The sequence below is a fragment of the Trachurus trachurus genome (assembly GCF_905171665.1).
Source record: "Trachurus trachurus genome assembly, chromosome: 9".
NCBI classification, from domain to species: domain Eukaryota; kingdom Metazoa; phylum Chordata; class Actinopteri; order Carangiformes; family Carangidae; genus Trachurus; species Trachurus trachurus.
The window spans coordinates 31,442,799-31,467,291 of record NC_139895.1 but is presented as its reverse complement, the minus strand read 5'-3'; the positions used below and the strand labels follow the sequence as shown (position 1 = coordinate 31,467,291).

The window sequence follows — 24,493 nt, the reverse complement described above, 5'->3', positions numbered from 1 at the left end:
ACATTGATATCTGCACGCACCTATAAGACCTATCAAATAGTTATTTTAAAGACAGTGACAATTCTCACATTACCTGCTATTCACTGCCGTCTCTTTTAATCACTACGCTGAGCCCCTGGTGACCAGAGGTCAACAGCTGCAGCTCACGCCTTGCTGGACGATTAGAGATGAGCCAGCAGCCTCACTCAGGTCATCAAGGTAGCAATTTACAATGGAGCGTTTAAAGCCCAAGGCAAACTTCAGATACCCCACACCTCAAGGTGGAGAAAAAGAGGCATTTGGCAGGTCAAACTGTGAATTAAGAAAAGAATAGTAACCTGTCATTAGTCTAAAGGAGGAGAGGGAGCAGGGCTGATCTGTTTGGGTGGTGGAGGGGGTGGGGGGGTTGTTCAAGCTGAAGAGAAAATCTCCAAGGAGAGAGGTCAAATACTTGTGTCATTAACAGATCCACTCCTACAGCAGCTTCACTATCTTTTTTTCCCTCCCATTTCCAGGATGCTCAGAGAGACAGACAGACACCAGAGCATGGATGAGATAAGATTTTGCATCATGGAGTCTGATCTGAGGTGATTTGACAGAGCACAGAATTACATTTATTACTCTGGTAACTTTTTTTTTTTTGTTATAATAGGCCTACTATTAATGATAGTAAACAACAGCTAACCTTCATTGTACATACATACACATTGTTATCCTGTTAGATGCAGCGTCTGTTGTCTGTCTGACATCTGCCCGATTTCACGTGAATGCAACATCAAGAATACGTTCCGATATGCAACCGCACCGCTAGATGGGGGGAATTCCTACACATTATACCTTTAAGAAGCTCTTAAATCCGTCTTTGGGAACAGCTGCTTTGCCAAACAAGAAAGTTCCCAAACAGTTTTTAAAGGGATAGTTTTTGGGAAATGTGTTATTTAGAGGTTAATGCCACAAATATACTGCTGGACTAAAGATGTGGCAGTAGTCTGCTGCCTGCTTCCAGCAAACCTGAAGTTCACCAAGGTCAAGAAATAGTCCATCACATTAACATGTTTATTTCCTTTATAATGAAGAGATATAATGTGTTAAATAATATAATGTAATTAATGTGTGACTAATGTGCTAAGCTGCTCTATCCTGCTCCTCCTATCTATATATTTAGATAACAAGTACATGTGCCAAGGTAAAAAATAGGCAGATTTCCCAACTTCGAACCTCATAGCTGTCTTTCACGGTATGTCTCATGTCGACTGCAAACCAAGAAAACAAATGATGTGGATGAAAAATATATTACAGATTTGAACACACTCCAATATGAGTTCATTCTCAGTAAAAAGACACCACTTGCCCTGGTTTGCAGATAACGATCATGCAGGTTGAAATTTTCTCCGATTTAGTTTCGGTCTGATGTCATTTCAGCTATGCAAGAATGCGATTGTTGATTTTTATGCAGTAAAACACTATTCAAATGTGAAAAAAAACAAATCTTGGGAATCCCTTGGCCTCTCTCAATGACACCCACGTTGGACAGCACTGCTTCATGTCAAGCTGATAACTTTGGTGCCCCATCTGCTGGAGATCATAAGACATTGCATTAGAAAACATGTCAACGTGTCAAAATACATTTGTGGATTTTTGTTATAAATTCATTTCTAAAGAAATGCTACAGCAACGAATTAAGTTTGGTTTAAACAAAATTTTATTCGTAAAATTTAAACTCAGGATGTTTACTGCCCACGTCTTGTCAAACATTTCTTTTATCACTATGGTAAAATACCAACCTGTCTTTAGAGAGAAAAACATTTTAAGTGGAAAAGGTCACACAAGTTTTTTTTTCCTAGTGTTACAAATGCTGATCTAAAATATGTCTGTGGCTGCAAATGATTTGGAGATGTCTCCTCTGCAGTTTCTGTGACTGCTCAATAAAATATGGCATTACACATTGAAAAATAGATTTCTTTACAAAACAAATTGTTATTTTACATGTCATATCTACACAAACAGCATTAAATTAAGATATAATGTCAGCGGAATGTGAGGTGTGTAATACAAGCAACTAAAAAACTATTGCATACAGGCGAGTGGACAATGTGTTGCCATCTGAAACCCCATCTTTTTTTGTCTTTCTTTTTTTTTTATAACCGACCTACACATGCATTTATCGAAGCACAGACTCTCCTTGATATTGATACACACAGACACATCCCACACGTGTACATATGCTTGTCAGAACTCCCTTTGTCATTTATCAGCGTGATGAAAGTTAGAAAACAAACTTGGACTGGTCACAATAAAAGATTGTCCAACATGTTTTGAAGAAGAAAAAAAACACAACTGTCAAAACCCCCAGTTGTCTCCATATTTCCCCCCAAAACAAAGCAACTTCTCTTCAGAGAAATGCTCTAATATATCCCAAAAAATCTTGAAATCTCATGATCCCCTCAACTGTACTAATGGAATAATCCTGCTCACAGGTAGTGGTCGAAGATCATCTCAAAACAACAGTCTTGATTTGCTTTGGAAATTCTAGCAAAAATATATATATTAAAAAATGATCCAACATACTACTCAGTAAGATCTGCCTGGCCCCCAGCTGGGTGCTGGAGCTTTGCCAAATGGAAGGTCAGCACCATTAGGTAATTTGCAATCGCTCACTGTCCCAGTTGAGGAATAAAACACAGACAAATACTGTACATATTTTGGCAAGAGACAGCTTTTCAGACTGATTAGCTTTTAACAAGGCAGGAATGTGTCATATAGTGAGGAATGTCCAGTGTTCTCCTCTCTGCTGCCCGAGTAACATGAATTACTGCTGCTCTAAAGTGGCTGGAAGTGCCTGGCACAGTGAGTTTTATAGTTTATACAGAGTTTAACCACATCAGTTAAACAGACTGAAAAACAAAATGTGTCCATTTTCGCACTAGCAGGACATGTACAAACAAATATCATGTTTAAACTGTTCTGTAAATAAATAGTGCTTGTAGAAAAAAAGGCTTTTATGAACACAAAGTGGCACGATTCGATTTCACTGATTCAGGAAGATTATTTTCAGTTCAAATGTAACAATGCGAAACGTAAAATGCACAACTTTCCCTACTGGAATGCAAAATGTAACAAATCTCAGACACAATACCTCCCAAAACTCTGTGAATCCTCCCTGCTGTTCTCAGCTTTACTAACAAAATAATAACAGGATTTTATGACTGAAGCCTCTGCAAGGCTGCCCTCTAGTGGACAAAAGCCCTAATGAAAGATAATGGTTTAAAGGCTGAAAAGCGTGGAGTTAGTATCAGCAGTTTATATCCGTGGCTGCACAGTATTACAGGTGAACTAGTGTTGAATTAGAGTGAAGACGTATTGGAATAAAAACTGCAGAAGCTGTGGCACCTCATTGTTCTCTGTGTCCCATTCACACCACAATTGTCTGACTTTGCTCCCAAAGACTCAGTAACGTGTCTCCCTGGTAAACAGGACACTTCTGACCCGTGGTCATGTGAAAGCATCAAGCATGTAGAGGAGGTAACATGAGCTTCATGTGGAGAAATGGCACAAGCGTCAAAGAAGTTTTTACACTCAGCAAAAGGTGCTTTAGTGTATACCAATAATATCATAGGCAAAATGGTGTCTAAAAATGAATAAATGAATACAAAACAGCCCAACGGTAGAAGAGTAGGGACGCTGGTTGTTGGCTGAGGGGTGCTGGTGCTCTGTCCACACATACAAACACACACACATAGACACACACACACACAGACTGGTGCGGAGCTACAGGTAGGTATCCTGATCTGTGCTGCTAAGGCTTTGTGTGGATCGTTGAAGAGGAGACTCTTTGGCAGGGGGAAGGTCTGTAGGAGGCGCCGGCTGCTGGGGAGGGGGGTCTGTGTCAGTCTGTGGCACGGCCTCTGGTGCCGTCTCTTCCCTGACTGGAGGCGGGGCGGGCGGCTGGCAGGGCGGAGGCGGCGGTGGAAGGTCCGGGTCGACGGGAAGAGGGTAAGGGTTAGGGATCTCCTCCACGGGCTTGGATTTCTTCACGCTCTTCTTCTTCTTGCTCTTCCTCTCCTCCTTGCCCTTGGTCAGCGGCACGGGGGGCTGAGGCACCTCCAGGACGATGGTGGGGTTCTGCTGCAGGTCCTGGCGCCTGGGCGGCTCGGCCATCATGACCAGCCGCGCGCCGTGCATCCTCGGAGGCGGTTTGAAGTTCAGCTCTCCGCGGTTCTTCCTCCAGCGCTTCAGCTGGCTGTGGTGCTCTCGTTCCACGTCTCGCGCCGTCACTGGCACCTCCAGGATCTGCAACAGGAAGAGAGACGCGTTAGGTATCTCACTTTCCCAGCATGAATGGGACAGAATTTGGAATAACTCTGTATCTTTTACCAAATGTGCACGCTTCACGATTATCAATTTTAAAGGGATAGGCCAACTTTTTTTTTTCGTGTCTTGCCTCAATCCCCAGTCCATGACAAGCAGATGGACACCATCCTTTCGACTGTGCGTGCAGTAACAAGGGAGATACGGGCAGAGCTGGCGCACCGCTAATTAGCTTGCCTCAAACGCTGGAAGTGTATAGGTAGTGTTAGCCTGCCTCCACCTAAAGTCATCAGAGAAACTCTTCAGCAACTCTAAACGGAAACCGGCGGGCCGATCTTCGTCTCAGAGCTGACAAAACTCTCCGGTAAGGCATCTTGAGCGGTCAAATGCCGGTTAGGGAACGGTCAAAACTGATGGTTCAAGCAAAGACGGTTTATTTTGGTTCAAGCTAGCTACATCGAGGGTAGGTTAGCTTCCTATTTCAAAGTAAAAGCACAAATTCAATCGTCATGGTTTTCTGTATGTAAAGGGAAACGGGTGTTTTATTTTGTGAAAGTAACCGGAAGTGCATTGGTCACAATGGCTAGGTTGATTAGCGCCGAATTCGTCCAAACAAAATTGTAAACAGCTGGTATTTAGACAAATTAACGACACTCTGCTGATCTAAACGGCTACTTTCTCGCCTAAAATTTTTTGAAATGTTGATAAAGTGATATACAGAGTTTAGAGCTTGTCATGGACTCGGGAGTGAGGCAAGACACAAAATTTTTTTTTGGCGTATCCCTTTAAAATCTTACATAGAGCTTACATCACGCCCTACAAGCCAAACAAGATGGATAACTCTGTTTCAGACCTATGCTGGCATGGGTGTGGGGAGCTAGGCACCATGGCCCACTCCCCTTTGTTCTGTTCTGCTATCAAGGCCCTCTGGGATGCAGTCAGAGCCACACTGTCCCAAATTTTAAATACTGAACTGACTCTTTCTCCAGCTACATGCCTGTTAGGTTTCCAACCGACTGGCATTAACTCTTCAATTGCACAAAAATGGTCTCACTCGCATGTCTTGCAACTTAACGTATAATACTCATGAATTGGAAAGGTAGAAACCCCGACTGTTTTAACATGCTGAAATGGTTGGATGAGTTTTTCCAATCTTGTAAGCATGGAAAAGGCTGCTTCAGCCTTGTTGGACCTTCACAGGAGGGAGGACGGCTTATGGGACATAATTAGAAACTTTATGACAGCACAGCACCTTGCCCTCACCCCAGCATAATGTGGTCCCATCGAATCAAGGCCTTTTGGCCACTAAGACTGTTAACCTGGGCTTTTTGTTGATGTTCCTAATGATTGACTGTTATCCACGTGACTCCTTGTAATGTATGTACCTAAGTCCCATCCATATTGTCTCCTTCCACTCCATACGTCTTCCTCAGGAATTATCATGTGTGTAAGGTCAAGTCTTTTACAGTGCTTGCACATACTTGTAAATAAGAACTTGTTCTTAATTGATTCTGCCTGGTGAAATAAAGGTTAAATAAATAAAAAATACTGTTAACTTAGTGTTACTTACTTATTGTTTTGTACCTTGAGTTTGTCTTGTTTAAGTAAACTGTCCTAGTATTGTAATGTTTTGTCCTGTACTGTCCTTCCTCTGTTCGTATATTGTATAACCCCTATTGAAATTTAAATATTAAAAAAGGAAGAGACGCGTCACCGGGTCACAGTTGGATCATAGTCAGGCAAATGTAAAGCAACAGGACCAGCCCTGGCTGGAAAATATGTTCCTTCCATGTTGGTGCATTGTGTTAATAATGTGAACTTTTGTCAGTAAATGCCAAAGGGTCTCAGGGCTGCTGTGGATGCACCGTCACTCACAGTCAAGTCAGCCCTGTGTATAAGAGGGGCGATTGTTAACACGAACAGACACTCAGACAAGACTCACACACAGAAACCAGACAGTGGCCGGCCAGCGCTCTGGACAACTTCATTCACAGACTCTGTGCTGTTCCCTCGCCTACATCTGGGAACACTTATTGTTCTCTGTCCATTCCACATCCTCAATGAGTGACACAACCCTCCACTACATCATTAAAGTATTATGCCAGCCTAATATGACCTTTTGTGCATTGCAATTATCCACGTGTAGTGCTGCAGCACATCACGGCAAACTGCTCTACTTAGTAATTATTTGCATGCACTGCTGATTGCATGCAAATACACGCCATACACCACACTGTCTGTGCAAAGTTTGGAATGGAGTATGAACCAAGATTTCACTCAAGTGTAAGAAGGACAAACTTATCTGTAAAACCAAAAACCTCAACACCAGCACTAACTGAATGATCTATGTTGTCTTGTTAAGTCAGATGTAGATGTTTATAGAAGTAAAGAGTCACAAACATTTAAAGGGCTAGTTCAACATTTTGGCAAATTGGCCCATTGCCATAATCGCTATAGTCATAGCAGTAGGTTTGTTACCTTTAATTGTCGCTGCAAGCTATTTTTAGAACTGCTGAGCGCAGCCGCGAGCTGCTCAGAGCTACGCTACGGAGGCTCATGGGATTTCTTGGTTTCCCTCATCAAACTCATCAAATACACAATCCAACAACTCCAAAACGCTCTGGTGGACAAGTTGTGACCTGCACATTCACCACGCTATGAGATAATAATGGAACGTTATGAGACAGAGTTGTTGGAGTTGTAGGAAAATGCAAAGACTGTTTGCCGAAAAACTGCCCCCACGGGAACGCGCATCAGCGGTTTTGGATGAATTTACCTCGAAAACAACTCCGTCTCATAACGTTCTGTTATTATCTCATAGCGTGGTGAATGTGCAGGTCACAACTTGTCCACCAGAGCGTTTTGGAGTTGTTGGATTGTGTATTTGATGAGTTTGATGAGGGAAACCAAGAAATCCCATGAGCCTCTGTAGCGTAGCTCTGAGCAGCTCTCGGCTCTGCTCCGCCGTTCTAAAAATAGCTCACAGACAATTAAAGGTAACGAACCTACTGCTATGACTATAGGGATTATGGCAAAGGGCCAATTTGCAAAATGTTGGACTATCCCTTTAAAGGAAAACATTCTGAACTTATGTATGTTAACAAGTCATTTCAGGGAAAGTCTGCAGCAGAATAATGCAATCTAAATGAATCTTTCCCAATTAATCTAACTGCTAACTACTTTTCATACTAGCTGAAGATTTGTTTCCTTTGTGGCTCCTCTTTTCTTACCTCTCGGACGAGGAAGCCCTCCTGCATGTATCGTGGCTCTATGGCCCTGAGAAGCTCCATGGTCTCATACTGGCCCTGGCAGGCCTTCAGTTTCTCCCGGGTGCCCAGCATGCACTTAAGTAGCACCAAGCCCACGCGGAAGATTATCTTTACTCCTGAGAGAGGGAGGTGGAGAGTTTCACTTTGTTAGGAATCTGTTGCTTGTCTACAACCAGGGGTGCACATAACTGGTACAGATGCATGCGCGTCACAAATGAGGAATGCGCAACGTCATTTGTGTCACCAAGCGACATTTTCAGATCGCCCTAATAATCAGAGCATGTGAGCAGAGCGGAGCAGGTGAAAATTTCCAATCACGCTCACAGACCTGTCCATTTCTCCGCTCCGCTCACATGCTCTGGCGCTGATCAGCTGAGCCAGAGCACAGTGGATGTGGCGCTGCACAGCTGTAGCGTGTGTGTAATATGTGTTTTATAACATCGGCAAGAAAAAAAAACATTGTCGATCGCCGATACACGATCAGATTGCCGATTGGCACAAGCCTAGTGCCAAACACCATCTTGTGGTACTCACTAAAAAAAGTTATGTGCACCCCTGTCTACAACACCTGACATCAGAGCAAGTGCAATGCTAGAAGCCACTGTTTACCATCACAGAGGAACATGTCCCAGACACGCAGCACAGAGGCCCAAGGCAGGGTTCTGGAGAAGGCACACATAAACCATTCAGTCATGTAGAGGATGGGGTCAATCTTGTGTTTCTCCAGATGGCGGAAGGCTAGCGGGGAGACACGTCGCAGCAGAGCGAACAGGATCTCTCCATCTAACTGTATAGCTTCCTGAAAGAGACACAGGTAGGAAAGCATTACGAGAGGAAACAAAAAGCTATTGTACTTGTGTACTGTCGGGGCCGAAACCTGATATGCATGTGGATGTTCATCCATTTCATAAAAAAACAAGTCCAAATGCATCATGTTGCTCCAAACGCTAACTGTTTGCCGCTAAACGCGACCACCCAGATGTTGTAACATCTTCTCTTGTAGCTCCATGTTTTAATAACAAGCTGAAACGCTTCATCAGTAAATCTTGCTTCTGAAATTAATAGCAGGAGATAGTTTACTGATGTTGCTGAGCAAATAAGTAACCCAGTGGTTAAATTATGGTCCAAGTCTAAGGATGCCTCACTGGTTTCATCAGTAACATATGACCACAGAATCCCTGTGTCTGCAAAAAAAAAAAAAAACTGCACTGTAATCACAGAGTAAGCCCAGTTAGTTAATGTGGATTATAGTTGTTGTAACAGCAGCGTCAGACCAAGTCACGCTCTCTCTGCATTTGCTAAACCTGTGTGCTTGTGCGTGTTTTCAGTCTCACCAGGCCAGGACTGTAGTAGCCAGGAAGATACTTCTCACAAATTTGGACCAGCCCCCAAAAGGCATCCTGTAAAAAAACAAAAAACATACATGATGTCAAGAAAGCTACTGTTTATCTACAGGACATCTGATCATCCTCACATGGAAGTATTGGTAACAGCAGAGATTCTGACTTGTGATAATAAATCTGATTTAGCCATTGTTGTGAAAGTGGTGATTACATGCAGTTTTTGAAGATGACATTGGCTCTCAACAGTGACGCATTCCTAAACCAGAAGTTTTATCTGGATACACTGCTGTGCTTATCACTATCAAGTAAAAACAACACGCATAAAATGTTGTTAAGTCACCATGGCTGTTGATCTATTATTCATTCTCTGGAGCGGCTCCAGATGACATCATCTGCAAGGCTCTGCGCTGTTCCGCTTAAAAATAGACTTGTTCAAGGTCACTAATTAAAACTGAACAGCAAATGATAAAAGAAAGAACACAGGCTTCCTAGTTTAAAGACCAAAGTTATAACAAGCCTTCTGAACTTATTTTTTTTTTAACAGTGCCGCAGACGACCAATAACTCCACAGGCAGCTCCGTATGGTGACAGCACGTTTTACACCGTAGGAGACAGTTTAAATGTTTGTGGTGGTTGGGGGGGGGGGGGGGGGGCACACAGTACCTCAGCAGGCATGTGCATGAGCAACACGGCAGCAATGGGAGCCTGAGCCTGGCAGTATCCCTCCTCCGGTCTGAAGAGAGTGTAAGCCTTGAGAACACGAAACAGGTCCTGCTGCCTGTGACGAGTCAAGACAACAGACCCACAGAGCAGTCAGACAAGCTCAACGTCACCATCATCACAGCCCTGCCAGTCACATCATGTCTCACTGTGCTCACCCGTGTCCACCTCGAGACACAAACATCTCGTGGAAGGGAAACTGTCGATGGAGGTCTTTCTCAATCACGTCCACCCATTTGGGGTCCCCTGGTTGGCTGTCCAGCTCCTGGTCAAACACACATGCAGGAAACGTGAGATTATTGCACAGTATGATAGGGTTAGTATACGGAAGCTTATTGCATTCACATGACTAACAATAAAAAAATCCTGTTTTTCTGAGTAATTTATTTTTTGGTTTATTTTTTTTTTTAATATTTCCTTCCTTCCTGTGAGTAGTTTCCTTTCAATATAAATCTGAATTCACTTGGAACACAGTGAAAATAAGTCTGTATTTTTTGTGGAGCATATATTCATGGATGTATGTTAACTAAGCAATGTAAAAGAAAGCGCCTTTACTCATTGTGTTATGAGTAGTACTTTTATTTTGAAGGATGTTTGTTATACGCTCCCTGATGTGACGTGTGTAGCTTGCCCCGGGAAAAGTTTGTTGATGCTTGTGTTGGAGCCGTCAGTCTGGAAAATAAAGCAATGGTGGAACCTGAACCAAAGTGGAGTTTGAATAAAAATCCTTAACAATGTATCTCATGGATCTAAGATGTAATAGATCCGTGATGGAGGCTTGACTGCAGCGGTTAAACGTTACTTGCAGGTGGTCAGAAAAAAATTACACCGAAAAAAAGGAAGAAAAATATTACCACGAAAAACTGAAAAAAAAGTCAGAAAACAGAAATAATTACCCCAAAAAACAAACCAAAAAATAAATTACTCAAGTGAATGTATATTCTTCTTTCAATTCAATTCAAGTATAATTGTTTTGAATTAACCTAAAAAAAAGTTAACTGAGGATGAATGTTTACAAAAAAGGAATGTGTTATTAGCTATTAAACAGCAGGCCATTTCCCATGTAAAAGTGAAATGCCTCCAGCTCCTGTGCACCAGACCTCAGGCTTCTCAACCAGAAGTGGCCCTGCTGCTCGCCCACAGTTTCGGTAACAAATTCGAACGAAAATTCAAAAATGAAATGAACCTGAAAATTAAGCACAAAAAAAGAGCTGCCATGGGGAAGTGAAAGGAGAAGCTCTCTCACCTGAAACTTTCCTTGGTTCTGCTCTCTCTTCACCTTCCCCCCGGACAGATAGAGCCACGCACGGCCTCGGAGGGCAGGAGGGATTCCTTTCTGGGACCGCAGTCTCACCTGTGTCACACAGGAAAGGGGCGTTCAGACACAAAGGACACAAGTGTGACCGAGGCTTGCCACAAGCTGACAAATGTGTGAATGCTAGCTGTTCTGTGCAGCAGACCCAACACTTTTGTATCGGTTCCTCTTCTTTCATCTATGCAAAAAGTAGCTATCTGTTAAAAACACTAACGCCTCACTGTCATGTTTTCTGTCGTCTATGGGCCTTTCTCACAGAAGACATTATGACATTTCACAATAGATTAAAATTACTAGCAGCTACTTGCATACCTGGGAGACTTATAGACAGGTGTGTCAAATCATAAACTAGTTTAAAAAAAGACTAAATGTTAACAATCTGAGGACAGATGAATGAACCTCCAGACTGTAACAAGTCAAAATGTCGGCTGTGAAACAGACAGGAGAAACATGTTTACCAAAGATACCGGAAAATCTATCTGGCATCTGCAATAAATCTGCATTCCTGGGATGTTGACATTGTTATCTGAGACACTTTTATTAGAGCATGACAAAGCTGTCATGTTATGTATACTTTGTAGGGCTGTCAGTTTTTAGAAAAATGACATTCGAACGATTATTGAATGACCCGTAATTCGTTCGGATATATTCGATTATTACCCCCCCCCCCCCCCCCCCCGCGCGCGCCGCAGCCGCAGCACACACAGTCGCGGTGTTTTATTTTGAAAATTGACCGGATACTCTCGTTGTTTCATGTTTGACTTCCTGCCCAGCTTGACGCGATTGCTCGCGGCTCTCACACAAAATAGACCAGACGCTGCACGGCGCGAGCCGGCCGCGGAGGTGCACGCCGCGACACCACACCAGCGGTTAATATGGGCACAGAAAGTAAACTGGCTCCGTTTCTCGGCTCTTCGCGGCCCTTCCGCGTCCGGTGGACGTTCCGCGGCGCTATGCAGGCACCGGGCACTGCAGCCAAAGACGGTAAATAGAGTATCTTTGCTGCAGCCTGCATATCGAGCAGGTCATTAATGCTCGAATACGAACTTTTCCCCCCACATTCGAACGAATATTCGAATGTCGAATAAAAAGTGACAGCCCTAATACTTTGCTGTTTCAGTCTAATGTCACCACAAGCTATCGGTCAAAAATGACTGCCAGCGGGCAACAACACACCTCATGTGACAGCTATTTGATCTATAAAGGGCTTTAAAGATACTCAAGCAGGGTTCCACATTAACGGTTGCCCGATTGCCCGGGGCAATTAAAAATTGCCGGCGGGACCAGTAGAACCTGTGCAGACTTGCCCGGTTGGGGTTTTTTTTTTTTATTTTCGGGCTTTTTATGCATTTATTTTGAAAGGATAGCTGAAGGGAGACGGGGGAGGAGGTGGGGGGGAGAGAGAGTGAGAGGGGGGACTGACGCGGAGCAAAGGGACTGTCGGGTGGAATCGAACTGGGTCACTGCAGCGGGTGTGCTACCCAGGCTATACGTGGCTCGTGGCTCGTCGTATTTAATCGGCGATTTCACCGAGCATTTCAGTGACGGTGAGCGACCGCCGCTGTTTCAGACTCGGGGCAGACGCACGCAGCAACAGTCACCTGTTACCGTTACCATACCGACGAGCTGACGTGTCCTTTTTAGGTTATAACCCTGTTGTCAATAAACACACGTGCAGACGGTGCTTCAACCGAACTATACAGCTGTTAGATGTTAGCTGTTTCCCTGTCACTGTTGTTTCAATGTCCCACATCCTTGAGTTTTACATTGGCATCTCAATAAACTAGAATAACATGGAAAAGTCTGGGCTATTTCCAGTAGTTCAGGTCAAATGGCCCCAACCAAGTATTGAGAGCATATAGATAGACATACTTTTCAGAAGGCCAACATTTTCATCTTAAAAATGCTTTTTTAAATGGGTCTTTTCTAATATTATTATTTTTTTAGATACTGCATTAATACTGAAGCTAAATTATCCACTGTCCACTGCAGCATGTGAATGCAATGAAAAGAATAAAATCTGATTGGAGGAGCCAGCTATCTGTTAAAATGTTGTCCAGGTTAATGTTTTTAGCCATTAAAGGCCCTTCAGTTTAAAATTTCAACTGTGATCGGGCATTAAACAGGTGGCTCACCTGTTCAGACGGAGGGTGTAACTGCTACTGGTCAAATAATGTGAAATAGCAGTTAATTTTACATGTCTGCAATGATTTCCATTAATAAATACTGCTTTCTGAAGAAAGAAGTGTTGTGTAGTGTTGTATACAGTCAACAGGAAATGGATTTTAGTTAGATATAAGTAATGAGTGAAAGTATGCACCACACAGCCAGAAAAAAAAACCCTCTTAGGCAGGGCAAGTAAGAATTTAGATGGGGCAAGTAGATTTGAGAAGTACTTGCAAGTAGGGCAAGTAGAAAAAAACCTCAACATCGGACCCTGTCAAGTAAATAGTAGTTTGTTAAATGTGTTCAGCTAAAGAGACCTAAACACTAACATCATTTAAACACTATACACAGAGATGCTGATTTAGGAAAATCCCTTTTTGCATGACATAGAACAGGAGCACAGCGGCCTCAGTAGAGCCAAACTGTACTGTGTGCAGCTTCAGTGCACAGAGATATGCATCTTGAAAAGTCTTAAGCATAACTCCTGTGATGTGGCAAAGTAGAGATGCAAGCAACCCAGATCTTTGATTCACAGCGAGGAGCCTCTGTTTACACAACAGACTGATTCAACTGAAATTACAAAAAGGGTGTATCGCATAGAAGTCATCACCACTTGCGTTACCATTCCTGGTAACCTTTGTTTGCCTTCTCTGATATAAAGTTGGCACACTTCCTCAAGGTGAGTGCTGCGTAGTTTATGTAAAACAAAACAAAGGGAGCACAGCAGAGGATTAGAAACCTTGACCTTCACTGAACGACCTTTGGGCCCACCTGGGTAACGAAAAACCAGTCTCTGTTCCGCTTCCTCCCAAGAGCTGACTTGCAGTTGACTTAAAGCTATAGTTAATACTCCTAACACCTTCATTATGGTTTTGTCGTAGGAAGTCAGCAGAGGCCCCGCCCTGAATCTGACTGAGACTATGAATTTGTCACACAGCGCATGAGGCGATTTAGGGATGTGTCGTGTCGTGTCCAGCCCTGCTGCTGCTGCTGACTCATGGAAATGAGGTGAAGCTGCGGCTCCGTGTTGAATCGCAGGGATCGTTTCACACAGAACCAGCTTGACAAGTGAAGATGCAAACAAAGTGTGCACAAGTCTTATCCTTGTGCAATCAAATGCTTAAGCAATGCCCTTTACCTTGCCTGATCTAGTGTTTTAAAAAAAAGACACAAAAATTCTCAGGATGACATATTTGTGGGTAAAACTTGAAACTAGATCTGCCCAATGAAAACAAGCCGCCTGGTGTTTTGTGTTTCAGAGTGAACGCTTTGAGCTGACCTTATCAAACCTCTTGATCATCCATTTGTCCCAGTGGTTGAGCATGTCCAGCCACTTCACCTCCCTTTGCCTGAGCACCTCTGGAGGCACATCCTGAGCTCTGGAGACACAACAGAGAAAACACAGGAAAGAGAGAGACACATTAAATATTTGGCACTTTAAACCAACATCAATAAATATGACTCAACAGCACCTAACCGTTCCTCATTCTGGGAATAATCACACGCCAGGTGAAAAAAGGGTGCATATTTTTCACTGAGTTCGGTCGGAAATAAAACCTCAAACCTGGGTAAAAATACAAAAGTAGTTTTTCGTAGCTGGCTCTTTATGTGTGTGGAGGGTGTAAAAAAAAAAAAAAAAAAACATGATGTGTGTGCCATCAGATCTGTGTGTGTGGCCATTACTCATAAGAAGTTGGTAAACTGTGCAATGCCTCAAAGATAACAACGACTAGACTTCCTTTGAAAGGACTATAAAAGATACAAACTCATATGTAGCCAGTTTTAATAGTAAATCCTGTTTCACGCCAAAGTGCTGCAGGCAAGATTTGTCTGCCTTATGATGCAATTTTATGCAGAGTATTTACAGGCAAGAAAAAGGGAACATATTCTCCAAGAGGAAAAGAAAACGTAGGCAAGTCTATCCTACATTATGAATGAGGTCTGATGCTTTACTGAGCTTTGCAATTATCTCATCAGCACAAGCATGTAATTGTAGGGTTCAACTGCCTTCAAAGAGAGATTTTTTTTTTTTAAACCTTGGCCAGCCCTCTCTTAAAAAAAAAAAGAAAAAAAAAGAGAAGTTGTGGGCGGCATATGTTGGGGATCAGTGCAACAATATGTTATACTCCAATTTCAGCTTTCAAAAGATCTTAAAGCAATGATGAGTTACTATCACTGCCAAATATTCCAAGTTAATTCCTGGGTTTGTGAATACCTATAAAACAGTGAGCCAAGAGAGAGAGGCCCTCTAGTAACCGGGGCACCAGAGCTATGGCTCCAAGTCTGCCAAAACTTCAGAAAACAGGAAGCTCCCAAACAGCCAGTGCTTGGCACAACTTTCTCTCACTCCTACCACTATTTTAGCACTGCAATGTAAGTTAGGCTTCAGGCCACCAGTGAAAAAGGGAGGAAAGAAAGAAAGAGAGGCCTTCATAGAAAAAAAAATAACACTGCAACTCGCCTCAATGGCTATGAATAAATCCATTCAAACGATTCAAATGAAAACCTAACAAGAAGAACAGTTTCTTTTCCGGCTCCTCACACAACTAGTGTGTGTTAGTATATTATTATATTCACAAGAGAAATGTTTTGCATGGCAGAAGGAAGAAGAAAGAGGCTTGTTACTGATCCAACTCGATCGTCTTTGCCATGCTGGGTGAGGCAAACAGTGTGTGGGCACATCACGAACACACTGTGCCACGCTGTCCACACAACAACACTGGTGCAACTTGTAAAATGTCAACACCTCTGCACCACAACAACAACAGCTGGACTCAAGTGGAATTAAAAAAAAAAAAAATCTGGCCATGTTCCAGTAAGTTACACTGGTGGTGAAGTCATTGGAAATTAATCAGTGCAAGAAGTTGAGACAAACTTACGACTCCTCCGAGTACTGCTGTGCCCCGCCGATGAATCCGTATTTGTCTGTGCGTCTGTCGCTGGTGAAGCCGTTGATCTCCGAGTCGGAGCCCAGGGAGCTCTCATCGTCCATGTGTGTGCTGCTGATGGTCCGGATGCTCCGGGTGTCCACCGACTGACGGCCGTCCCTCGATCTGTCCATGTTAGCAGCAGAGCAGCTAGCGGGCTAGCCAGGGCAGCTAACGTCAGCAGCGGCGAGCTTGTTGACAGCCCTAAGTCAAAACTGCTCCTCTGCATATGTTGTCGACTCAAACAGCATCGACGCCATGATTTCTCGACGTGACTTAAACTTTCCAAACACGGTTTTTTTTTCTCAGTAAATGTTAACTTATCTAAAACCGGGCGACAAATGTCAGGCCACATCAAATAGTTATGCGTTAGCGAGCTCCGTTAACTTGAATGCTTAATCAGATTTAACATTCGCTAACGTAAAGTTAGCTCGAACTCTAAAAGTATTATTATAATGACCCCTACCTTCGACAAACTAATGTTATGTTGTAATCTCAGTTTTCATAGTGAGCCTCCGACTAACTCCGTTAGCTGGTTAGCCGGCTAGTTCATCACGCCCTCGGGTTAACGGCAGCTCGGCTCGCTGTCCTGTCATCCCAGGAATGGTTCACTACACTGGGCTGGAGAGAGAGAGAGAGACAGTCTGTCGACTCGTCCTGGGCTGGTTTAGTTTAGGCGTCTAAATGTCACGGCTACCCCTAGTGGCTGCCTCAGGAAGCAACTCCTCTGTCTCATCGAAAAGAACACACACACACTCACACACTCTACACACAACAAACCACACTATTCTGTGCACGAGACGGAGTTCCCACTCTTTCCTTGAAATCATTTTCCAGGTCTTTTCCAGCTGCTACAGTATGGCAGACATGTTATTACCCAATACACTATACATCCTCCGTCCCAATCATGCTTTGAGAAGTGTTCTTTTCTACAGCTGTACCTTATTTTGTACCGTACATGATTGTTTCTATTCCTCTCTCACCCCCAGAAGTCTGATTTAATCTATGGCTCTAACTTATCAATGAAATCATATCATGCTTATAGAAACTATGACAAATTTATTATAGAACGTTTTTTGCTTTTTAACTACAACTCTCTGCTGCTCCCCAATCTGTCACTCAGCAAAAGAGACAGGACAGGGATAGCTATGCACAGCTCCACTACTTCCTGAACTTAAACAAGCTCCTTTATTTCCTGTCTTACATTATTGGACAAACTGATTAATCCAGGTGTGTCTGACTCTGACCTCAGTAATCAATGGTCAGACACACCTGGATTAATCAGTTTGTCCAAATGTAAGACAGGAAATAAAGGAGCTTGTAGTGGAGCTGTGCATAAAGCCTATACTGGAAACACTATCAACTCAAAGTCTCTTTCTTTGGAAAAGAAATCCTCAGTGGGGTGTGAAAAAGTCAAATAGAGCTCTAGTAGCTGATGTCACAATGTCATAAATAATTTTCCACGGCACCTCAGGACATTTGACTTTTTCTAATTTTTCCATGTGTTTTCCAGGACACGTGGGAACCCTGTGAGAATCCATCTAAATTGTCCTCCACAAAGCCAATACCATGGTTAAGTATTGAGGTTACCTAGTGACCCTAATACACTTAATAGTTTGTGAAGACAGTGGATTGCATTAATGTTGTGTTTAAATACATTATCCAGTTTCTAATCTTATACATGAAACCACAAAAGCACACTTAAATGTTTGATTCCTTTATTTAAATGGGTGAACGTTGTAGGGCTCTACAGTTACCAAATGCTGTATATCATCATGAACAAATCAAGGGTTTGGCGTATAATTCTTTTAGCATTCTGAGTAACACGGTTAACATTTAAGAACATGCTCTTCTTCATACACAATTGCATGAAAAAGTACAATATAATATGATGATCAATTAACTAAAATGACATGACAGTACTGAGCGACAAAACAACCCCAAGACAATCTTTTTCTTCTTGCTGCATGGCTCACTTCTTTCTTCCACCTCTTTCCTTCAGTGCCAAGTGAATGATTGAACCATTGTTCATGTTGTAATAAGCCAGTGAGTTGGAATCCTTGATGAAAATGCCCTGAGAAGTAACAAAAACACAACAAAATGAACATCATCTGTCATTTAGATTTATGTAGATGAGACATCACAAGTCCATACAAGCCGAAAAGAAAAGATTACCTCATACTGTAGCTTCTGTTTTCCCGCTGCCATGCCTGTTGCTTCATGGATTTTGACTTTAATAACAGACACCTGTGGAGACATCGGATTTGCACGCCCATGAGAGTACAGTATGTGCACACACTCACTTTAAAGAGAGAAACGTTAGGGCAACATCTACATACCTGGTCTGTGAGTGGGACGGTGAAATTCAGCACTTGGCCGTTCAGCTTCCATTCAGTCTTGTCCTGCATGTTGGGAACCTGCACTTTAACTGCCACGGGACCCTAGAGAGGAAAATAAATCTGATTAAGAAAGAGCATATTGCAGCAAGACAGTTGATGTTACAGTCCCAATGAGCATTTTGACCATATCTAGTACTGCTAAAGGCCCATACTGATAGAGGTTACCTCATCAATGGAAAATAAGGACATTGCATTACACATCTCATAAAAACTAATCCAAAACCATCCATAACATCTATTTTGTTGTTGTATTCCTTTGTCTGTATATTTAAGGAACCTGTAAAAATATTTGGCTGAGAATTAAAGTATGAATCTTTTATTTTGAAACTTGCAGATCATAAATTGCACCACTAACCTTTAGAGAGAGAAAAAAAAACACACTGACATATTACATTGCTCTAACAAACCTTATTTCTACGAAGGAACTCCTCCTCTGGAATGAGGCTGTCCTCTGACTTCATCTTCTTGCTGACTGGCTCATCCTCATGAGGTGGGGGTGGGTGGGAAGGTGGTGCAGGAGCAGAGCTTGGTGGCTGTGGCTGTGGAGGAGCTGGGACAAATGCTGGGAGAAGAAGATTTGAATTTAAAAATCATAATTTATTTGCCGTATTTATTTCCCAGGGAATGCATATTTATTTTAAATGTCAGTGAGTGATGTATGGAAAGAAACCTTTCCCTTACCAGTTGGAACAACCATGGGGGGTGGTCTCGGGGCCATGATGTGGGGTGCTGATTGTGGCATGGGGACCACATTGATGCGGGGAGCAGAAAGCATAGGAGGCATTGGTGCTATGACTTGTCCTGGGGCAAGGCGCACCACCGGAGACACGGGCGGTCTTGGAATCACAGGTACAGCAGACAACAGGGTGGTACGGACTGGAGGGGCCATCTGTTTGACCAGCACATTAGTGGATTATGTGATGCATACGTACAAAGAGGATATATTCAGGATGAAATACCATTCTAAAAGACAGTTACTCACAGAAGGACGAGGCATGGAAGTCATAGGAGGACTGGGTTTAGGCATACTGGGTGCAGAGGAGGGCATGGGAGGCTGGTGATGGATTTCACTTGGCTTGCTTGGGCCGATTTTCTCCTTGGTATCATCCTCTCCCACCAGCCCTTTGGCCTTGTGGATTGCTTCGATCTGCTCTTGCAGGGTGATGTTGGCCTGTGCTGCCTGCTGTGTACGAGCCATGCTTCCAGAGTGGCCATCCCATGTAACCTGGGAAGGGAGGACGAACACAAACGTTACGGCCAAAACACAAACTTAAAGAAAGAAGCTGATTGTAAACACTGCTGCGATGACTCGACTTCATTCATCTCAGAGATTCTGATGATGACTGTTCTCACCTTCTCCTCTGGCTTCTGGATTTCTTCTTCACCGATCTTCTTACCGATGGCCGTCTCTTCCACACCGAAGATATCGGTACGCCTCTCGGCCAGCTGTTTCAAGCTGCTCTCGATATCCAATCCGGGAGCGTAGACTTCATCCTCTGTCTGCCTCTCTTTGATTATGCGGTCTCTTTGCTCCAGCCAGCGTGGATCCAGCAGACCGATACGCATGTGCTCTTGCATCTTGCTGGCTGGGATCTTTTCACCAGTAATTGGTGAGATGAGGTACTCGTCAGTAGGTGCAAGTTGTGGCTGAGGCTTGGAAGCTGGGAGGCAAAGACAGCATTGGATCAGCACAAGCCGTACATGTTACTAATGTCTTACTCGGTGTGTCGCCTTATCTAAAGAAGCATGACTTACCTTTGGGGTCGTAGTCTTTGCGAATAATAACTTGGTCTGGAGTTGGGGGCAGTGGGGGTGGCATCGGGTTGTCTGGTGGCAGTGGAGCCTTCATATGGTCATCATCGTCATCAGATCCCTGGTGAATTCAGGAGGGAAAGAACAATGTTTTAACATAAATTCATTATTTATTTTTTATCAACCTACAATCAGGGTTCCTACACATTTGAAATTTCAAAATTCCATACCTTTTCCCAGACCCTAATTTCCAGACTTCTCGGTAAAAACATTAGAATAATTTGTGACATTTGAGTATTTAGATGTATATCATGTAAATAAATTGTGCAATTAATCATTTGTTTTCATTATTCTGAATTTGTATTCCATTATGTCACCAAATAATTCCAGGAGATTGTAGCTCGGTACAATAGCGCATACAAAATAATTAACCCAAATGAATTCAGATAAGACCAAACCCACATAAGTATTAAGATAAATATATTTCCATACAATAGTTTCCATTTTCCATACTTTTCCAGACCTGGACATGTATAAAATCAAATTCCATACTTTTCCATACTTGCGTAGGAACCCTGTACAATCAATCGGTGCATAACTGTGGTCATGAATTCTCTCATCATTTCTTACCTCATCCATATCCTGCACTTGTGTGTCTTGATCAGGTTGTGAGGGATGGCCATCGTTCCGATCCTCCCGTTCATCGTCTTCATCCTCACTCTCCACCTCCATCTCCACCTCCTCACTCTCTCCATACTTCTCGTAGCGCTCCTGGATCAGGATGCGAGCACCAAGCTCCTCTGGTGTGGTGGGTGGTGGGAAGTGACCTGTGGGGGAAACAGAGACACCAATAGAAACACATTAATCCATTGTCATTTAGAGAGTTCTGTGTTTTAAGTTGAGAATGACTGTGGTTACATTACCTTGTTCGTTGGGCTGGAAGTCAACAGTCTCAACCACTACAAAATCATGCCAGTCGATTTGGGCATACGCCACCCGTTCCTTCTCTCGTTCCTCCTCCTCCTTCTTCCTCTCACGCTCCTGGAACTTCGCCCACTCGACACGGTATCTAACCTGATGGTGGAGCAGCGGGACAGCTGATCAACATCGGCAGCATGCTATTACATAATTACTGAGAACATACAGAAACATTAGAGAAGCAGATAGATTACCTGGTCCATAACCTCTCTTGGATTCTCAGCCTCTTTCTTCAGCTTGGTGAGTAGGCCTTTGGGAGGGATCAGAATCTAAAGGTGAAGATGAACACAGTTTAGCGTCGCCACACAAACAAAAGGGTAATGATAATGTCAAAGACACAATTCGTCAGGTCACCTTAGTGTATTGTTCAACCAGTTTGGTGAAGTAGTTGAAAAGGCTGTGCTGTGGTCGCAGAAAGTCAAACTGGTAGTTCCTCTGTTCTTTCTGCATGAGCTGAGTGAGAAATTGCCGGCCATTGCGAGCAACGAACTGGGCAGTGAGCTTGACCACATCCAGGTCAAATGCTGAGATAGATGGAGGATCTGCAATGAACTCAAACTCAGGAGGTGGCTCTTTAGGCACCACTGTTTCCTGAATCACCTGTGACTGCACCTATGGAAAACCATGACAGATTAGTCGTTATAATCAAATACCGTAGTAACAGTTGTAATCAATAAAAAAACGAGAAGAGAAGCAGCCGATTGATATGAAATACTATGTCTTACCTTTTGGGGAAGCTGCTGGGCCTGCTGCATTGCCTGCTGCATAACCTTGGGCACAGCTGCAGATGGTTCCTGTGCTTTGCCCTCCTTAAATTCATTGACTTTGTGACGGTAGTAGGCATGGTAAGGGTCGTTGGGGTTGAGGAAGTTAAATTTGGGATTGTTGATCTCATTTTGACGGATTCTTGCTTCAAACTCAGGTCCATTCCTGTGACATGACAAGAATTTAGATGTATATAATTGGCATAAAATCCATCTGAGATTAAGACTTGGCTATATGTAACAGTGGGATTACATGATTGGAGAAATGTGCAGTAACCAACCTGGCCACAAAGCTGGCTGTCTTGTCAACGATGTTTCGGACCTCAGGAGGTGGATATATGATGCCGACGATGGGCTTAGTGGCTGGGGTTTCCTCCACTGGTCCTTCATTCTGTTGACAAAAAATTCCAGTTTACATCACAAGATTCACACTTCATCATAAAGTCGACTACATTAGCACTGCGTGTAGAGCACTGGTATGACCTTGTTGTAAAACATCAGATTACTACATATTAGCTTTAGCTCCCTCAACAAGTCAGCTCACCACAATGACTGCCATTTGTGCCTGTTTTTAATGTAATGTCTGCCCTACACAACAGAGGTGAAAATGACTCTGAAGCAGCATCACTGGAGAACTCATTGAAGAAGTCATTGGTGACCTAGATACTACTGTAAAGAAATTAACGGGAAAATACGGTCTATCTGTGGTACTAGGAAACGATTACATTTAAATTTCATCAATGGTAACCACTGGAAAGAAATAGTATTACCCAGTTTATAAGAGTGTACACTTTTAATCATTTTCACAAGCAAACCAAAAGCGCTGCTGCTCCGCTGAGTGAAGTGAGCCTCGGTCCAAAAGGCTATCTAATGGCTCCCTAGTGTTTGGTTATATGAGTGAGTAGCCTATGCTAATGACAAACTTTATACGGTGGGGTGGTCAGTCCACATAGACATTACGTAATATATAACCCACATTCAAATAAACAACTCAAACACAAGGTGTAAGTAGTCAGTTGTTGATATCGCCGTAGTTGTCTGTTAGCTACAATGCTAACATTAGCTAAGTTGAGCGGCGTCGTTACCTTATTGTTGGGCTCCGGTTGAACTATCTGAACAGGCCCAGGCGGCATGGCTGCGCTTTTCTGTAACGCAGGAAGTTACCTGCAAACGCCAAACCAAAAGATAGTGTGTGTTGAAATTACTATTATTACACCAGGTAGGATTTTCAAAACGCGGTCTCTGATAAAACTTAAATCCTAATTTCGCTATGGTCGGCCACTCACTGCGTCGCGCTGTCGTTGACCCCAATGGAGGTGTATTACTTCCGGAAACAAGCCCGCAATGCATCATGGAACTTGTAGTTCCTTTGCGGAGGTTGCCAAGGAGACTTGATGTCAACAAGCTGCACCCAGTCTCCCTCATTGCTATGTGGTGGTAGACCGTATGTGGCAGACATGAGTGAGCTGCTGGGTCGTCAGGACTGTATCGAAAGCCTCCGGAGAGACCTGGTCGACCTACAAGGTGCGATAGTGGACGTGTTCTCCAGAACCGGACCGGTCCGCTTTCCCTCCTGGAAGTTCCCTGATAAACCCTCCTGCAATCTGGACATGGTGGCTCTGCTGGGGCAGTATGACTTTGTGGATGGGGAGGATGCATTCAACCAACACTCCCACATTGTTTTACTGGAGCTCATGATTGACAGGTAAAATGCAGTGCTGTTGATGATGAGTAGACAGGGTATCCGCGGGGTCTTGAAAAGTATTAAAAGGTGATAAATCAATTTTGGGAAAATTAAGACCCTTAAAAAGTATTAAAAAGTATTCACGACTTCATAAAGTCTTAAATTTTGAAGGTATTTTTTCTGAATTAGCTGTCCAAGAGTTTGAGTCCTAAAAAACATTGTGAAAGTGTGTGAATTTATTCATTTTATCAAAAAAAAACAAAGATGAACCGGTACATAAAAAAGAAAATAAGATTGTTGTTTTGGTTTTTTAGGAGTGGAGAAATGTTTTTTTTTAATTATTATTACAAACGTTGCCTTTTATTTATTATCCTAGCCTATTTTGAATTCTGTAGCATCATAGTGGTCTATAGTCTTTATCACAAACTAAAACTGTTAAATTAAAAGTGTCACTAATGTAAATGGTTGCAGCTTGAAGTGGCGGTGAGGTATTGAAAAATATTGAGAAGGTCTTGAAAAAGTCTTAAAAAGGTTTTAGAATTAACTTCAAGATTCCTGTATATACCCTGGTAGAACTTTACTTTATTTGTTTATTTGGATCATGGGACAGTGCACATTAATGGACATAAAAACATGTAAATGTGCTAATTTACATCATCACCATAAACATAAAAACAGTTCAATGGCAATAGGCTATACATAATAATGTAGACAACAAAAGGACAACAAGACGACTATGACAATGTAAAACATATTGACAAACACTGGGGGGACCGTAAGAGTTTCTGGGGAATAAAGTGCATAAGTGCTGGGTTAAAGTGCAGGAGTGCATAGGTACCAAGTTGTATTGCACGATGCCCTATATTAAAGTGCTCAATATTGCACAAGG

At 42.9% G+C, this 24,493-nt stretch overlaps 3 protein-coding genes across 6 annotated transcripts; 1 reads left to right on the top strand and 2 right to left on the bottom strand.

Moving 5' to 3' along the window:
• Positions 1-1,693: 1,693 nt before the first annotated feature.
• Positions 1,694-16,633, bottom strand: LOC310991576 (TBC1 domain family member 10A-like). The gene is made up of 9 exons (XM_083979329.1): positions 15,980-16,633; positions 14,380-14,479; positions 10,866-10,973; positions 9,778-9,884; positions 9,563-9,677; positions 8,891-8,956; positions 8,166-8,355; positions 7,518-7,672; positions 1,694-4,269 (listed from the first exon to the last, which is right to left on the bottom strand). Exons 1-9 carry the CDS (start codon positions 16,159-16,161, stop codon positions 3,748-3,750), a joined length of 1,545 nt encoding a protein of 514 aa, XP_083835455.1. The 5' UTR covers positions 16,162-16,633; the 3' UTR covers positions 1,694-3,747.
• A 1,105-nt stretch (positions 16,634-17,738) lies between these two features.
• sf3a1 (splicing factor 3a, subunit 1) lies at positions 17,739-23,245 on the bottom strand. 4 transcript variants are annotated; one of them, XM_083978811.1, is made up of 16 exons: positions 23,207-23,245; positions 23,006-23,084; positions 22,202-22,311; positions 21,882-22,086; positions 21,511-21,768; positions 21,351-21,425; positions 21,102-21,252; positions 20,809-21,005; positions 20,182-20,299; positions 19,780-20,087; positions 19,409-19,651; positions 19,108-19,315; positions 18,834-18,988; positions 18,367-18,468; positions 18,203-18,274; positions 17,739-18,101 (listed from the first exon to the last, which is right to left on the bottom strand). In XM_083978811.1, the coding sequence occupies exons 2-16, from the start codon at positions 23,051-23,053 to the stop codon at positions 18,000-18,002; spliced, it is 2,352 nt and encodes a 783-aa protein (XP_083834937.1). In that variant the 5' UTR covers positions 23,054-23,084; positions 23,207-23,245; the 3' UTR covers positions 17,739-17,999. The 4 variants fall into 4 exon arrangements, with proteins under 4 accessions (XP_083834937.1, XP_083834938.1, XP_083834935.1 ...); XM_083978812.1 differs by having other exon boundaries at positions 21,511-21,762; XM_083978809.1 differs by having other exon boundaries at positions 18,203-18,468.
• A 132-nt stretch (positions 23,246-23,377) lies between these two features.
• ccdc157 (coiled-coil domain containing 157) lies at positions 23,378-23,629 on the top strand (the record flags this gene model as incomplete). The annotated part of the gene is made up of 1 exon (XM_083978510.1): positions 23,378-23,629. One exon carries the CDS (start codon positions 23,378-23,380, stop codon positions 23,627-23,629), a length of 252 nt encoding a protein of 83 aa, XP_083834636.1.
• Positions 23,630-24,493: the final 864 nt, after the last annotated feature.